This window comes from Triturus cristatus, chromosome 2_2, assembly GCF_964204655.1.
Source record: "Triturus cristatus chromosome 2_2, aTriCri1.1, whole genome shotgun sequence".
NCBI lineage: Eukaryota > Metazoa > Chordata > Amphibia > Caudata > Salamandridae > Triturus > Triturus cristatus.
The window spans coordinates 360,088,124-360,106,495 of record NC_140582.1 but is presented as its reverse complement, the minus strand read 5'-3'; the positions used below and the strand labels follow the sequence as shown (position 1 = coordinate 360,106,495).

The 18,372-nt window shown below is 42.1% G+C and overlaps 1 protein-coding gene across 27 annotated transcripts in view; it reads left to right on the top strand.

The window, feature by feature from the left end:
• The window catches only part of CAMK2D (calcium/calmodulin dependent protein kinase II delta), a 708,539-nt gene that overhangs the window by 452,325 nt on the left and 237,842 nt on the right, over positions 1-18,372 (top strand). For all 27 annotated transcript variants that reach the window (XM_085641469.1, XM_085641477.1, XM_085641470.1 and 24 more), the window contains exons 8-9: positions 8,860-8,943; positions 15,757-15,851. In XM_085641469.1, coding sequence (XP_085497595.1) covers positions 8,860-8,943; positions 15,757-15,851 — 179 coding nt within the window. The remainder of the gene's footprint in view (positions 1-8,859; positions 8,944-15,756; positions 15,852-18,372) is intronic.

The window sequence follows — 18,372 nt, the reverse complement described above, 5'->3', positions numbered from 1 at the left end:
GCCAGAAATCGCACTGACCTTGAGCTCCATCCAATCAGAAGCACCATCAATCCCCTGCCCATACCACATTGTATCTAGAGACTCAACCCCATCAGTGCAGCTCCTTCAACACAGCCACTTTCCCAGATGCCTGAAAACACGAGTCAATGCTTTAACTAATAAGTTGAGAAGCAGGATCAGGGCCGTGTGAGTCCCACAGAACTGCAGCCCTAGCACAACAAAGAAAATCTTCACAGGACAAAATTCAAAGTCAGAATCATAAAGGCTTATTCAAATTGAAGTTATTACAGAAGGCAACAAAAATTTAATCAGATTCAATATCTGCATCAATAATGTATCAAATGAAGCCAGTCACCAGGGATCACAATAAGTAATTTTCCAAAGCAAGTACATAACTAGAATCAAAATATAGCTCAGCAAAGGGCTAGGATAAACCTTTTAAGTTCAAAAGTCAAGGAAAGACTAAATATAATCTTATAAAAGAACTCAGATGTAGCCTGCCGGCAAAAAAGAGCCAGAGATCTATGTATAGAGTCGGATAGCAGTCTGACATAGAGACTGCTCAGATTGAAAGGCAAGAAAAGGCTGGCACACACATACCACAAAGGGCACATTACCTAGGTTTCAGACAGCGAAGAACTACATACTTGACAAGTTGAGATTTAGCATCATAGGGCTGTGCTAACAAGGATGCCTTACATGAACCAATCAACAATGAAGAACTTGTGTTATGAGTAACATAAGATAGATAATATTTTGGCACCCTTTACCTTACAAACAAGGGGAATGGCATGGCATTATTGAAGTAAATGAAGTGCAATAAGCTGTTTGAGCAATGAATGAAGCACAGTTGTGACCTGGGCAGCAGACCTTGAAATTATTTGCTTGTGAAACACAAATGAATACATTTTATTTACAACTTCTAGAGCACCATGAAAAGAAAATGTAATTTGTTTGTTTTAAAATGGAAAAGGACACCAGCTAGAAATGTGAACTAGGATGCTCCTTCATGGAAAATAAAGAAAACACTTTTTGTCTATGAATGCAAAACTGCATGTCGGTGAAAACAGGCTAAAATCTAGTAATGTTGACTTAGGCCTTGCCTTCAACAACAGCTAAATAGGCATTATTTTCTCACTATTAAAATATGTTCCACTTAAATCACAATACTGGACCTCTGGAAGAAACCCTCAGCGAACCCAAAAACACTGGCGAACTCCCAACCGATCTCCTTCCTTGCCTACCCTGCTAATGGTATGGAAAAAATCATCAAGGTGGACCAGCTGACCACCTGATAGACAGGCAGCTCTTTCATCCCTCCCAATCTGGATTGACGCCCAACCACAACACCAAGACCAGCCTCACTACCGCCACAGACTACATCCGACTGACGAAGGACAGAGGAGACACAGCAGCCTTCATCCTACTATACTTATCTGCCCCTTTCAATACAGTCTTCCACACCATCCTCAAGGAACGCCTAACAGAAACTGGCAGAGAAAAGGCGCATCCTCCGCTTGATCTGCTTTGTACTCACCAGGCCTACCCAGCAAATCGGCGTAGCCCCCTAAAGCTTAGCTGACACCAACTTCCTCTGCAAAGCTCCCCAAGGATCTTCCCTCAGTCCACACAGGACCTCTTGCTAACCTCACCGGACCCATGGATTCAATATCATCTCCTATGACAATGACACCCAGCTCATCCTTTTCCTTTTAGATGCAACATCTAGCGCCTGGACCTACTTCACCGCTTGCGTGCCTGAAGTCGTCAATTGGATGAAGACCATCTGTCAAAGTCAACACAGACAAAACTGAAGTGGTACTCTTCAGCAAGACACCTTGCTGTTGAACTCCATCTGATGAACAGCAGATCATGAGTCAACATCCATATATCCATCCAACATCCATATATCCATAAGGACTACTCTGGGACTGCTACAATTTAGGAAATAACTAAGATACACCTCATAAAAGAACACCACAATATGACACATTAACAGCTCACTTCCACAACCCTTCTTCCCATATGCAAATAAAACATACATGCATATTTGAGCAGCTGAGGAGTACCCATGATTTTTCTTCAGGAACGGAGGAGTGCTATCTGCTAGCTCTGGTGCTCATTTTGTGTAGTGGAGACCTGTTGCTTTGGGAGTATATCCTTTTATTGATCATCCAGTGGTGCTGTTCGTGGTTGACCAGTATCCTGCTACCTAGAAAACTAACCAGAAACAAGACTTTTGTGGTTTAGGGTGCTCACTTGTTCTGTTAAGCTGTTGCTTTCACTGGTCAGATTGTGCCATTTGTCCCAACTCGAGACACTATGTTTTTGCTATGCAAGTACCATGTGTACCTTAATTTGAATTGCTTCTGTTTTACTGTTTTTGTACTGTTTAGATGTTTGAGCATCTCTAGCGTTATAAACCGTCAAATTTGCAGCCATTTTGGAAAGAGATTTACCCTATGTTGTGTTGTGGATACTGGTTTGCCAACACCCAACCATTTCTAAACCCAGTAATATTGTAATTGCTTGTTACACACAGCATTAGCTATGTTCCCTGTTTCAAGTATGCTGAAAACTTCGGGAACAATAGAACTGTGTTGAGATGTACGTGCGTTACAACTACCCAAACCCTATTCCTAGTGTATAGTTAACGGCCTTGGTTTTCCGTGCTATGTTGTTTTTTCACTGTATTGAGTTTAGTGATTTGTGAAGTATATCTCTTTTAGGAACTCAACATTTGTTATGTATGATTAGATACAAGTTGTATTGCAAAGCTGATAACTGTTTTTAACTATATGCAGACCAGCCTTGCACCACTTCCTTGACCTGACGTTAACTGCTCAACCCCTCAGAGAGACCAGGAGGTTTAGTGAGGCCAACCTTCCACATCAGAGCATGTGTTTGGAGGCCTAGTTATTAGAGGCCACCTTTTTGGAGTACTTAGTGGCACCAGCATCTGTCTGTCCTTGATACCAATCCGAACACCATCGTAGGACCCTAGCTGGCAAACCTTTTACTGGCAGCATTGTTAATCATGTTTCTTACTCAGGAAGGTTAGAGAAGCGAAGTTGAATAGTGTGCCCTTTATAAATCAGACAAGAGATAGAGAGGGTCAATTTGTAAGGTTTATGACTCCTAGTGAGAGATGGCTGCTCTGTACAGACATGGCATCCCTAGGCTTTGTCTCCAGACTATTTGGCAAACGTGTGGGGCGTTTAACGGTGTCCTTTTTTTGAAGCTCTGAACCCTTGAAGTGACTTGTGCATTGAACCTAATAAATGTATATCAACAGCCTTGAATACAGTTAGCTTGACATTCTTATGGCCATTTCCATGCTTAAGGGCGTGATTGTAGTAACTCCCATCTGGTGATGACCTTAAGCTTCATGGAGACCATCTGTGCTCATATGTGAATTCATGTGAAGCCAGCTGCGTAATTAAGAAAACAAATGTTGTGTGTGATTGTATGCATTTAAGGTTCAAGCATAATAATAAGAACTGATGAAAACATGATGTGTTGTCGTATAGTCGTATTTCTGAAAATATTTGCTGCAGAAAGTGTACTTTTAATGCAAGCTGTAGATGAAAAGTTTAAAGGCTGAACAAAACAATGAATATTAACATATTGGAAGATAAGTGGCCTGCACGGTAGGATCTCAGTGGCATATGGTTAATACAGAACACTACTACTAATGCCAACTGCAAATGATTGCCTTCGAGCAAAAAACTTGACAAGGGTGTTTCTATGGATTCTACAATGTCAGCCACAGATAATCATGAGTTGTCACTTTTATGAAGCAATCAGTGTCTGACACTACATTGCTTACACTTTATTGCTGAACAAATTCTTATTGGAAGGAGAAGTTGAGGATTATATGCTAACCTAAAATGATCCTTGCACAAAAACATGTTTAGCTCATTTCCAAAGCATTCCCATTATTGCACACAGGGATCTGTATAATAAAAGAACCTGTGAGCATTTTAAAAGGGGGGGTTATGGATTTCCAGACCAGTCCTCCATGCAGTGCTATCAGCCGGATGATTTATTATTTATTTAAGACTTTGATATAGCGCTAGCTAGACCCGAAGGTATCAGAGGTTTACAGCAGTAAATGTTCACATCAAAGATAACATGTATAAACAGAACAGCTGAGTCGCATCACATAAAATCAGTGGCTGTGCATGAGGGAGGAAGAATAATAAAGACCAACCTGACAGCCTGTCAAGTTGGATGATAGATGGCCCGCTAGTTGAGATGCCGGTTTCTGAGAAGGCCCTTCAGCTGTCTCTGGAAGCTCAAGAAGGAAGGGTTTGTTCTGATGTTAGGATGGAGTTGCAGATTTTATGGGCATTGCTTGAGAAAGAGCGAGCCAGTGTGTTTTGTTTGTGGGCTTTAGGCGGAATGAGGAGTAGGATGTTTGAGCTTCTTAGGTTTCTCACTCGACTTGCCTTTTTTAGTTTTGAGGTGAGGGAAGCTAGTTTTTCCAGTGTGGATGGCTTTGTGGGTAAGACCAGTAGTTCTGAAGCTGCAGCAAGTGTCACTTGGGAGCCATTTCAGTTTTTTCAGGGTGGGGGTTATGTGGTAATATTTTTTTAAAATTCCTGTGACCATTGTGGTTGCCACATCGACTATAGTTTGGAGGAGGTCAAGGTGGCATTTAGCCGTTCCTGTGAGAGTGGTGTTCCTCGTAGTTCATCGTGTGAGATTTCAGATAATTTGTCGGTAAGTAGGGCTGGATTTTGTTCAGAAGTTTCAGGTTCTAAAAGGCGTTCTTCACACTATTCTTTACACGATCTTTCATGATCAAGTTGGGGTCCAGTGTGATTCCTATAAATTTGACGGAGTCAGCAAGGGTTAGAATGCAGTTGAGAGCGTCTATGGATTTTTTCCATTCTTGCATCAGGAGGTATTGCTCGATCTGTGATATGAGGAGAAATTTTGTCTTGTCTTGGTTGAGTTTATGTGGTTGCTAGATAGACAATGTTGGACTTATTTGGGGGGTACTTGTTGTCTAGTGAGGAGATTTCCATGTAGAGCCGAGTGTCATCTGTTTATTAATGGAAGGGAGGGGATGTTTGCTTGGTTGAGGATGATGGTGAGTGGTTTTGTGTAAATATTGAACGGTGTTGGCAGGAGGACAGAGCCTTGAGGGATACCCTGGGTTATTTTGTTGTATAAGAAGTTTGGTTGCTTATTTTTATTTGTTGAGCGGTTTTGTAGAAAGGATGTGAACCACCATAGAACCAACTCATCTGCACCTATGCTTTTATATTGGTAATCCAGAATAAGCTTTTGGTCAAACGTGTTGAAGGCTGCTGATAGGTCTAGGAGTATGAAGGCAGCATCTGCCTGTATTCAGGAATTTGTTTGTCATCTACTATGTTCAAGATCGCTGTTTTCGCGCCGCATTCTTTCCTGAAGAACGATTGGTGCAGGTCCAGGAGATTGTTGACACATCTCTAGAGTTTTGGCTAGGAAGGGTCTGAAGTTCTAGAAGTCAATCGGGTCAACTCTGTTTTTGTAAGCATTGGTGTGACTTGGCCAAGTTTGAGACAGTTTGGCATCACTCCAGTCATAAGGGTCTTTATATAATCTTAGTCCAGAGGGAGGTTACGACATGATTGAGTTGTTTTTGACCAGGGAGGCTGGAAGGGGGGGGGGGTCCACAAGGTGGGTGGAGGGCCTAGACATAGTCAGCAGGGCAGATATGTCAATGACAGAGTGAGTTGTATACCTTCCAGCTTGTAGGAGTTATGTGGGTCCTTGGATTCAGTTGCAACTGTTGTCCAGTGGTGTGATCATTGCTGGAGTTGCTGTGGAGAGAGAGAGAGAGAGAGAGGGGGGTTATGTTATGTTGATTTCTCGGAGGAGGGGTTCTCATTGTTGACTGGTTATGGTCACCAAGGGAGAGCTTGAACTTCGTGATTTTGTCCTTAATAAAATTGGTGAATTTGTCACACCGTTCTTTGGATATCTGAGTCTTTTGTAAGGCTGGCTTGGAGGTTTGTTGATTGATGATGTTTAAGAGCTCTCCGGGGCAGTTTCTGGCCTTGTCAAGAGTGTTTCAGAATAAGGAGGCTTTTTTTATTCATGATGGTTTAAAAAAAAATATTTCCTGCATTTCTTCTGCAGCTGTTCGAGGTGGGATGTGGATGGATTTGTTCGCCAGAGTCTTTCAGCTGCTCTGAGCTGTCTTCTTTCAGTGTTAAGGTCTTTGTTGAACCAGGATCTCGAGGTTGTGTTTCTCACATTTTTTAGTTTCAGTGGGGCCACTTAGTCGAGGATGGAGGACATCGTTGGGTTGTAGTGAGTGGTAAGTTCAGTTGTTGACAGGTCCTTTGATGAGGGGGGTAGTAGTCACAGCATTTTTTCTTCAAGGTCCATTAGAGGAACTTGCCTTATGTTTCTCGTCCATTGGAAGGTTTTTCGCGTGTGAGTTGGGTGGGCAAGCACTTGGTTAATGTGGAACAGAATGATGTGGTGTGTGACCAGTCAATGGGGAGGATGCTAGTATTTCTTCATGCGCTATGATAGTGTCCAGGGTTGAGCCTTTTGTTGTGGGTTTGATCCTTGTAGTGCTGGGAAAGGTTCCTACTGGTAGTAGGTCATTTAAAGATTGGATTAGAGTATTGCTTTCATCGTTCCGTTGAAGGTTAAACTCACATAGGATGATGTTGCCGTGTGAGAGTGAGCAGTGTGTTATCAGACCTGCTAGGTGTTCACCAAAGGAGAGTACATTACCTGGTGAGTGGTAGAGTAGGTGACAGTTCATTATGTTGTCTCTCATCCTTATGGTGGTGCTGAGATATTCAAATGTGTTTGCCTCCCCCACGTTGATGATGTTCTTGTGGATAATGGCAAAGCCTCCACCTTGGAGGTCCTTCCTGTTTTTTTTGATGATTGAGAATCCTGATGGGACTAGTGTGTCCATGGTCGGGTATGAGGAATCATTTCGCCATGTTTCCATGATAAATGCGATATTGATGTCGTGGTTCAGGATGGTTTCCGTTAGTTCTGTTGCATGCTTGGTTACAGATCTGCAGTTTACTAACATGCATTTGCACAAACTGCAGTTTTTGGGATCTAGAGGGGAGGAAGTCGGGGGATATTGGTGAGATGTGCTGGTGGTGTGGTTGTTCTGATTAAAATAGTTTCTTTGCAAGCCTGTGATAACCTGGAACTTAGAGGACGAGTTGGTTCTATTAGGTGCCGGATTATAAAAATTAGCTAGCTCTACTGCCTCTCTTGGAGACCACAAGGAGCTTGTTGTTTTTGGCATCTGAGATTTGTAGTTGAGAGGCATAGCGGTCCAGCTGTGTGGCTGTGTCTTAGCTCGTCTTGGGAGTTGTCTGCTGCAGGATTCGGACATATGTTTATTTTCATAGAGATACTATTGAGACCCTGTAATACTTTCTCTGGTTGGTTTTCCATGTGAGTTAATCGCACATTTAGCTTTTCTGCTGCTAGATTAGGTGTAATGCTCTAAGGTCATTGTTCAGTGTCCGCTTCGGTGGGGGTTGAGTTTGAAAAGATCACCCTGGATGTGCTAGAGGTTGTGTTGCTATATAAGCACCTATGCTGGGGGGTAAGAATCTGGCCCATAGGTTGTTGGTCATTTTAAGCTCAACATGTCTGTTGGATGGAGTTATCTAGTTGCTGCATGGATGCCTCTGGGTGACCTGGCTGTATGTTTTGGTTAATCAGTGTGGAAGAGTGTGTTTCCTTCTTTGTGGGTGAGGATGTGGTAGAGACCTTGGTCTACCTGTTAGTTGTATTGTTGACCCGGTCAGGCTTTGTTGGGTTGAGTGAAACCTAGGGAGGTTCCGTTCACCTGCACTTCGCCGGGGGATATTTCTTAGGCACTGACCCACTTCCTGTAGTTGAGTAGTTGCTCCTTGTGCTTAGAGGGTTGTTTGTTGAAGGGACTAGTAGGAGTCTGAGTCTGTGAAGATATTGGGGCTGCAATTGCTGTTGAGTGATGGCCTGTGGGCGGTTTTGGTAGGTTTAAGGCAGTGGATTGGGGTGCAAGACGGGTGACTGGAAGGTTCAATAAAAAGGGAGTCAAACACTTGAAGGTAATTGTCCGCTGCTTTGATGAGGATTTTGCCATTTTCATAAATTGAGATGGTGCTTTTGCTTTGAGTCAGCGTGAGGGTGATATAAATTTTAGGCCATAGGGAATGTAGTGTGAGACTTCAACTGTCTTGAGTGAGCAAAATGCATTCCGCCATTAAGCAGTGCGTCTTTTATGGAAGTTCTTATTGACTCCTTTTGAGAAGCATAAATAGGAGTCGGATATGAGTTTCAGGGTTGCTCCTTCGAATATTGTGTTTTAATTTTTTTGCTCCATTTTTGGATAGGTCAGGTGGGTAGGTGATTCTGAGTGAATTAATTCCAGAAGGGGATAGAGTATGAGGAAATTATTGTGGTCTGACGTCTTCCTTGGTTTGTGAGATCAGCAAGCCATAACGAGTACTTTTAACTGCAGATGGCCAGATTGGGATAAGATCCAGAGGCAAAGGAAAAGGTTTGGGGAGCGGATTTATGAGTGGGTAGGAGTTTCGACTGCTTCTCAATAAACTTTTTAGATTGAAACAGGCAGGGTGTTTACCTATATATGCCGATTTCTATATGGCAGCACGGTTTAAGGCATTGTCTTGATTAGAGGAGAGAGTCCAGTTCTCTCCCAGGATCATTTCTATCAATATCTGTAGTGTAAGGGTTAGTTTCAGCTTACTGTTAATATTGTGTTGCCTGTTGTAGTCAGCACAACATTGTGATATCACAAAGCAGTGTTGGCTTGAAATGTGTGTAATGTCTGCCTAACTTTATTTCTCTGTGCTCTCCCCTCTACAGGTTTTGCTGGGACACCAGGTTACCTTTCACCTGAAGTGTTGAGGAAAGATCCATATGGGAAGCCTGTTGATATGTGGGCATGTGGTACGTCACTTTATATCCTGACTTCCTCTGCAGAGAAATCTGAAGGCTTTTCCGTTTTCTTTAATCGCTGAGCTCTTCCTGACAAGTTAATGCATGCTTTATTAATTAACTGTAAATCTGTTGACTGCAGTTTAATTAGCACCGGGTTCTTCTGTCACTGTGCAAATCACCTGTGGTAACATAAGGTAGTCACGTGGTCCCTCTGGTTCCCTAGATGTAATGCACTTTGCAGCCTGGATAGTGGCCAACATTCGCAGACTATTGCACTCTATAGCCATCTGCAGATGCCGCCCCTTATGGCCACTGCAAGTCCGTACACTTTTGACAAAAAAGTAGTGCTATTCAGAATTGAGCTGTGCACCCTGCATGTGTGTTTGGGGATTGAGGGAAGTATAAGGCTTTGTCTAAAGGAAGACTTCAGTGGCTGCATCATCCACTTCAAAAGTGGCTCCTTAAAACTAATAGCATTTTACCAACATGCTTGGCCAAATTGCTTTTGCAGCGAAAAGATGGACATCTGTGCTATTTTTGAAATGTTAAATATCTTAATATGAGTAAATACAAGCTAATAAGAGATGTTAACATTTGTTCAGATTTTGGTAGCATATGTCCCCTGTCCCTTCCCCAGCAGCCCCCTACAGTATTTTAAATTTCACCTACTGGATTTGTGAGTAAATCAACACAACGTTCACACTTTTCTTTAAAACTGCCTCGTCTTTACCTGCAGCCACCTAACTCACCTTGAATTGATTGAGTCTCTTGCAATATTTCACATTACATGTTCCACACCTCACTCAAAAGTAAATCGCATCTCTGGCCACTTATTTGCTTGCACTCCCATGTTAATTTTATTCCTATTGGGAGGGGGAGGAAAGCATTCAAGCTTTAACCCCTTGGCATGCCAAATTTAGAGCAAATTGGTCAAAGAATTCACAAATTATAAGAGTGTCCCAAAAACCTGGAACGAAAGTACCCCGGCATTTAATGGACAGTGTTTTTTGTGGTATAAGCAATAATGAGGTTGTCCAGTGCATATGCACCAGTTCTTATCTTTTGTAAATCTATCCACATGAAAAATAACCAAAAGGGGCACACACCTTGTGCATGTGTGCTTGATGCTCACCAAGCCTTTCAAAGTTTATGAAGATTGGTAGGGATGGGGGGGAAGCAGCATCACAAAAGGAAATCATTGGGCCAGACCACTCAACAATGGGGTATGGCTTGGATTCCTTCCCAGCCTTACCTCATGGCCAGGAACGGGTAAAGTATGCAATTAACCATCCCTCCATGTTCAAAAGCAGAAGGGAAATATTTTCACAGTATCATCTTAGTTTTGCCTCATGGTTGGGAGGATTTGGGTGGGGCAGTGGATTTGTGGCACTATGTCCCAATCTTCTTTTTAACCAAGGGCACTGGCCACAACAAAAAAATAACCACAATAAATTGAGTGTTGGCGTGGGGGTTATTTTGTACAACCTTATTCCATCGTAGGTGAATGTTTAATATAATATGCCCTTTATTACTTCCTTCACAACGTGGAAAAGTCAGAAAGGAGTGTGACGCAAAGAAAAAAGAAAAAAAACAGATCAGCTGTTCATTGCTATTGCGCTGCCTTCACATTTACAGAGTACCTGTAATGCGCCACCTTCACCCTCTAAAAAGCAAGGGGGAACAAGGGCTAGGGCAACAGGCAGTTGATCTGGCACACTGTTTGCAAAAGTGAACTCCACTATCATTTGTAGGTGACCTAAACCTATAGAAGAAAATTAAATTCCCTAAAAAACCTAAAGTTATAAGTGGAGTTAGGTATCAGTAGTGGCTGCAGCACCAAACCTATAAAGACCTGAAATTCACAAGTTAAGTCACATAATCTCTCACCCCTGCCCTGCACTCCTACAAATGTCAAATGTTTTCACAAACGAAATGCCATGTTACACAATGTACAATATTAGGAATTGCATATATAGTAGTTAGACATGTGTAGAATTCACTTATTGAATGCAAAAAACATGTAATATCAATATAAAATATCCATAGTGCCATGATACACTGGCAAGAAGATGTATGTTAAACGTACAATAACTTCAGCACAGACCTACTCCTACCATTGTCAAACATTTCTTCACACAAAGTACCATATTACACAATCTGCAAAACCAGAAATTTCATCCATACAAATTAAACATGGATGGAATCTAAATTTCTAAGACTAAATCCTGCAACACCGCCATACAGTACCCAAAATAATATCATGCACTGACTAATAAGTAGTATTTTAAAACGTATGATAACCTCATGACCATAGGGGGCAACAATTTACTCAACGTCAAAGGCCTTCAAACAAGTACAGATATAGTTCCCCAAAAAATGATTACACAATTTTCAGTTGTGTATTCAATCTCACTCCATCCACATGAACAAACTCCTGAATATTCTCAAACTGTCAATTCTGTCTCATTTCCAACTTTCACAAATGATGGCTGAAGTGGGAGTTAAGTGTTTGTGATGGGAAATTAGGTGAAGGAAGGATCTCAACTTAAATTTTATGTCTTTTGCTCTAGCCACTGTTCACATTTTCATGAAATGTAGCTTCTGTTTTCAGGAAATAGGCATACAGAGGATTTAAGAATAGTAACTTTGCTCGCTGTGCTCCAATGCACAGTCTTACAACCATCATCCCCATTTCCCTAGCCTATACGTTGGAACACATCCCATCATAATTGTGCACAAAGGAGGAGCAAGTAGGATGACCTATAAAAGAATGAGGTGGGAGGTTGTTGCGATTTCAGAACAGTAGATACTATCTCACGTTCCATTGTAAATCAGTCAGTAGATTTGTAGAGCGCTTGTCACCCCTGAGGGTATCCAGTCGCTGGAACCATCTAAATAGATACATTTTGGAGGGAGATGGAGTTGAGGGCATTGAGAGGAACCTCTCCTATAGTCACTTGTTAGTCATATTTCGAATGCCCTGTATATGCAGATCATGTGGTAATATGCTGTATCAGCCCAGGTAAATACTTACTTGTGTAGAGTGTTGCAGATTGATGGCTTAGATACCCTAATTCCTATCAAACAAAATGCGAAGATGACTGTGGTAGAATTATATCAGACTCTGAATGGGACTGAGTCTTCAGCAAGGTGAGATAGTGTCCTATAATGCCACATTTAAGCTTGGACAGTTTACATTTCTCGATAGACTATATTTAAATCCCCATACATTTTACAGAAAAGGAACCCAGATAGTTAAAATTACAAAAGAGGCATGACAATAACTTTATTCATATGACCTGATCTTGTAAAGGAGACTCAAGCTACTGTGAAGAAGTAATGCTGAAGGTACAAGATATCATGTGATCTCTAGTGGATTAAAGGATGTAACACTGCCGTATGGTGGCGTATAAGTAGCCAAGGAAAAAGAAAAATAACAAATATACAAGTCTATGCTTGGTCATGGCTAGGAGTTGAATTGCCATTGGCTTCAAGGTGCCCTTGAATGGTTAGTGCAGAAGGATCACATTTGATAACCCAGAATTACAAACCCTAGAAGACTGGTTTTCTGTCACTTTTTTTGGCAAATGTACTTGGGATAACCAAGATGTGCTTGAACAGCCTTGTTTCTTTATTAAATGTTTTTGAACAATAAAATGATCATACAAATGAAATATGTAATACGCCACAGATTCTCTTTCTTTCCCTTCACCGCTATTTGAAAATCACACAATGGGCCACCTCTGCGCTCAGCACTTTAAGTGCTGAGGGGTGAGTGGGTGTGGTTAATTTTCTGGTGGGGTGGGTGTGAAAGAGAAAGGCATGGTATGAGGATGTATTCATGACCTGACATGTTTTGGCTTACTTCTGCATTTTATTAAAACTACACGTTAAGTGACAAGAGACCTCCTTTCTTATTGTAGGTATTCCCCCAACTGTTACAGCTGCTCACTGACCCGCTTGGAACAGATATGGCAGATAGGGACCCCGTTGTGGTGGTTGCGGTCTATTTCAAATAGCTGCTCCTGATTCTAGGAGAAGTCCCGGGTAGCACTTATTCACACAATGCCACATTCACTGGCTCAATAGACATTCAAACAGACATTTAAAAAATATTTTTTAAAACATTCAAATAAGCACTTCATTTTTCAAATTCACAGTTGAAAAAATTGTGCTATTTACATTGAGTGTAATTGTGAATTTGAAAAATGGAGTGCTTATTTGCATACATAATGGGTGGATGAACTGAGGTTTTATAACAAGATCGAAATAAACATATACGTTCACAAGGATAGGTTGTTTTATTGTAATTTAAAAAACAAAATGCTAATGCTTGTTTGAATGTCAATTGAGCCCATGGATGTCAGACACTGAGTGAATAAATGCTTTCCGGGACTACTCCTAGCATCAGAAGCAGCTATTCGAGGATTTGTTGTGTGCAAAGGGAGCAGCATACACTCTGTGGAAGCAGTACATTTATGTTTTTGAATCCGTGAAATAAGGAGTGCATTGTTGGGAAAAAGTCGTAATTTTTGGTTGAGGTATTTTGCTACTGATGTCTTTGGTTCCATCCCACTATGGCTCTGCATACTGGGCTAAGTACACCTTATAAGCACTTGACTCAATAGCAAGGGTGAGCAATCCAAGGAGTCTCAGGAGGTAGCATTGGGGATAGAGATTCTAAAACTCCACCAATTACACAATAGATGCAATAATGTAATGTCCAGCTCAACGCTTGTCTTTTCAGAAAAATATAACTATTTTCATCACAACAGACCTAAATGCAGTTCATATGGAATAAGTAAATATACCATGGTGTGCTCTACAGAGTGAAACATGGAAGTATTCACAATTAAAGCTCATGAGAAGGCTCACTGTTGTAGAGAAGCTTTCCAGCATTCTGTGACCTGCAGGTCTGCCCATAGCAAATGCCTACTCATTTCTTGTGCGAGGATAGCAAAGTTTAGAAAATGATCCCGGCCAGACTGGACCAGTCTATCTCCAGAATCTTTTCACAACTGTCAGAAATGATTTCACTTTCCTTCTCACACCATTATCCAAATGGCAGTTCTCAGAAAGGGCTGACTACACTTCTTTGCCTATAGTTACACCATCCTCCTCAGAAACGCAGGTATTATCCTTCCACTCTGTGGAGCTGTTTCAAAACTTCTATCCTCTGCCATGTCCGCCCAGAGGCAGTTCAACATGGATCCTTTTAATACTAGCATACAAGCACACTCATGAACAATGTCTTTCTACCATCTATGCATTCGACATTCACACAGATGTCAGCAGAGGGTCTGATCATACACGAGTGGAGCTTTCCTCAAGCTGGTCCTTGGGTATCACACTCATATCCCTGAACAAGAAAAAGGCCTGTCCAGGTACTTATCACTGCCAGCATTACTCACTGCTCACTGTTGATGATCAGGCACACAGACTGTAGCCTCATGCCCACCCAGGTGTATGTTTTTGGCATCCATCCATAACCTCAGAGCCAAGCTTGGGTCTCAATGTCAATTTTCAGCTTAACCCTGCAATGCACATACAGGTTTTCATGCATGCTGAGGATGTAATAGTCAGGGTGCCAGATTCACTTGAAGTTGGGTCACTTGACGCATGGATGCACCTCGTTAACCACGCAAGGGTGTATTCAGAGCAGAACAACATTATGTTGGATAGTACTTACATTTTTGGGTGACATTGAACATCTGCTATTCAGTGCAAAGAACTCTTCTGGATGAACATGCACTTTACAAATGCATTTCATGTTATGTTAATTTTCCTTTCAGTACTCCGCTTTTCCGTCCGATTCTATTCCTGTCTCTGTATTGAAATATTCTCCTTGCAGTGCTCTTCTCACTCCTTCATATTGAACTCTTCACATCTTGCAGTACTCCACTCATCACTTCTTGAAATTAAATTCCCCAGTCCTTGTAGTACACTGCCCATTACCATTTGAGATTCACCTCCTCATTTCTTAAGATTACACTCCTTACTTCTTGAGGTTCTACCCCTTCCTCTTCCAGTCGCTGCTGTTTACTCCTTGTGAATCTGATCCTCCTACAGGACTTTAATCCTTGTTTTAGAGTATTCTACTCCTCACTGTTTTCAGTACTCTGCAGCTCACTTCTATAGATACAATTCCCCACAGAACTCAACTCCTCATTTTATGTGCTTCTTCAGATACAACTTAACATGTAGAAATCCTTCCTGAAGGATGCCATTGGTATGCATTATAAATGTATGTGAAATGTATGTGTCTTGTAAAGCGCACTGCTGCCCTGAGGCGTCGTGGCGCTGTAGACCGCTGGGGAACCCGTCCTGGTTATCCCTGTGAGATGGTCCCTCCAGGGTATCTCCAAGGTGAAACCAGGCATCCCCGGCGAATGTGGGGGGGCCATTGTGGAGATGAGGCAAGCTAATGCCCAGAGTTGCAGAGTGTGATCCCTGGTTAGAGTAGGCACCGAAGCGAGAATTATCGAGTCCGCTGGCCCTGGTCCATGACCCTGCCGCATCGGGAATTGAACCCTGGTCCCGGGCCGTCCTCTGCTTCTGGGTCTGCTGCCTCTAACCAGTGAGCCACACCACTATTATATTATATTATATTATATTATATTATATTATATTATAACTTAGACTTTAATGGTGGACCTGGAGAATACTCATTCTTGTTCCACCAACTAAATGTTGGTGAACGTGTGCAAGGCTCAGATTAACCAGTGAATGCAACTATTTAAAATCTTTGTTTTTTACTATTGAAAGTGAAGTGATAGCCCCTGCCTGAAGACTTAATAATCTGTCTGTTATTGCTCTCTCTAGGTGTCATTCTCTACATTCTCCTGGTTGGATACCCACCTTTCTGGGATGAGGATCAGCATCGGCTGTACCAGCAAATCAAAGCTGGTGCCTATGATGTACGTAAGGATAGACTTTTTAGATTTGTTGGTGGATTGTGAACATTGCAGCAGAGTGTAGTGGGCACTGACAATTTGACTGACTTCATTTTACATTTGCTGATGGACTGAAGGTTTTCTCTGATGTAGTTTCTTTTGCTATTTATGTAGTCAAATACTGAAATATCTGGCTGAGAATAATAGATGTACAACTCTGTGTAACACACCTCTAGATACACAATCGTTAACATAATCTCACTGTAACTTTACAGCACTCTAAGGTGATAACTTATTTTTTATGATTAGTTTTATTAATCATGAGAGGTGGGTTTGCATGGCAAATTTTCATTGTTTGAGTGAATGCTTCTAGTAGTGCATACCACCATCCAAAGTGCATGAAAGGAGAGTGTGTGGGGGCAGGGAGAGAGCAAGCGCTCAGATCTGAAGACCACTAACCGACACAATAATGTAATGCCCAGCCCAGTGCTTATCTTTTATGAAAAAATACTGTACTTTAATTACATAGCAAATGTAAATACTGAACAACATGATGAGCAGGTAATAGAGCTGTAATCTGTTACATCAAGCAGTGAAGCGCTACTCCCCATCCCCCATTTTCTCTATTACTCTTTTTCCTGCTATGGTTCAGTTTATCTCTACAGTTTACAAATCTGTACGGAGCAGGCAATAATTTGGCACAGGTGCAGACAACTCAAAGTTGTCCCACTTGTTAGAACGGCATCTTGGTTCAAAGTCTTTCAGTTAGAAAAGTCTGATGTGGTGTGGCAGTCTAGCCCACACATGTTGGTCTCTATCCCCTTTATGCAGGCCAAGTCCCACGTTAACCTGCTTTTAATTTTATTGAGTTACTTCTGTTTGTGAGGCACAGGATGCATCCTCCTATTCCCTTTTGCCACAGGTCCTATCTTTGTGGGGACTTCAGAGGCAGCCTTGTTTGATGCAAGGGTTTGAGGAGCAGCCTCGCTGGGCAGAGCTGTGCAGTCATATTAGTCTTTGGCAGCAGCATCTGCCATGGCTGGCTGTACATCAGTGATTGGACATAGCACTTGTGGTATCCCAGCTGAGTTTCTTTGCAGTGGCCTTTTAGTTGTTTACAAAAACCTTTGGCACACACTATGTACAGGTTATATTGAAGTTATCACAGTTTTATATATATGTCAAAAAATAATATACACTCTTTTAGTAATTCCAACTCCACACGAAAGTTTGATATTCCAAATCTTAGACTTCAAGGGTCATTTATTTGAAGATCATTTTCAGTGTTCAAAACATCAGATTGTTCCCAGTAGCCGACACTTGTTTTTTAGAATATATCCACTTCATCAGTACTCTGTGTCTTTCTGTAATCCATATAAAGCACAGCCGTGCTATAAAGTGGAGGCCAATAAGTCACCCAGTTCCTGGTCTCAGAGCCGTATGCCTATGTTCCTGGGCAGTAAATTCAAATCCCAGTGGTCCAAATAAGAGACCAGAAGTAGACTGGTCTGTCTTCTGCCAAAAGTAGGTGGTGTGCTCAGTGCTCTATTTAGTCGCGCCAGTCCGTGTATATCAACTCTTCGTTGTGCTACAACGTATGCCGAAGAGTTGATACACACGGACTGGCTTGACCAAATAGAGCACTGAGCACACCACCTACGTTTGGCAGAAGATCGACCAGCCTAATCCTGCCTTTACCCCACTTATTGCTGCCTCTCTGTTGTAGTTGCAGCCTTCGGACGGATCCTGGTTTCTCACTTTGTTGGTGGTGCAAATTTAGTTTTGCTGCAACAGCAAAAATATCTCACGCCCACTACGGACTGCTGGGAAAGACTGGAATCTTTGCTCTGGTACACTCTTGATAAAGTTTACTTGTGAACTGTGCCTAGAGACCAAGGGGGAGACATCTTTACCACATGGGTCACTCCTGTGTCTCTCTCTCTCTCTCTGTTAATCAGCTTCCATTTCAGCAATAAACTGACTTTTATGCCCTTTATTCAGATCCTAAACTCTTTCCGCAGAAAGTGCAGGCTTCAAGTGATGTCCCCTTACCTCCTGAGGACCAGCTGTCAAGCAGAGACTAGTCCTAGTTGCACAGCAGACCTTCGAGTATTCTGTGTAGCACTGCCTTACTAGGTCAAGAACAATTTAGAGCGGAGACAAAATTGAATGGTTTGGATCACTTTTATGAATATTTTCCAGACCGGGGATGTGGATCCACTGTCCTGTGCTTCACACTTGGGTTGGTTCTCTTGCAAATGCCATTTCCAGGTGGCTCTCAAGACTCGGTCGTTGTGCCAATTGATGTCTCTGCATGTAGACGGGGCAGAGTCCAAACAGGCATACTCAAAATAAGGGCACAATGAAGAGCGAGATCTCGTCATCTAACTGTCACCAGCCTTACTGAAGCTGTAATCGGAGACTGAGAAAAGGACCGGCACTGCCTAGAAAGTTCCTTGCATTGAGAAACAAACTGCTGCCCTACATCTTGCCCCCTACTATGCTCAACATGGCCGAGTTCAGAAAGAACTAACTAGCTTTCCTT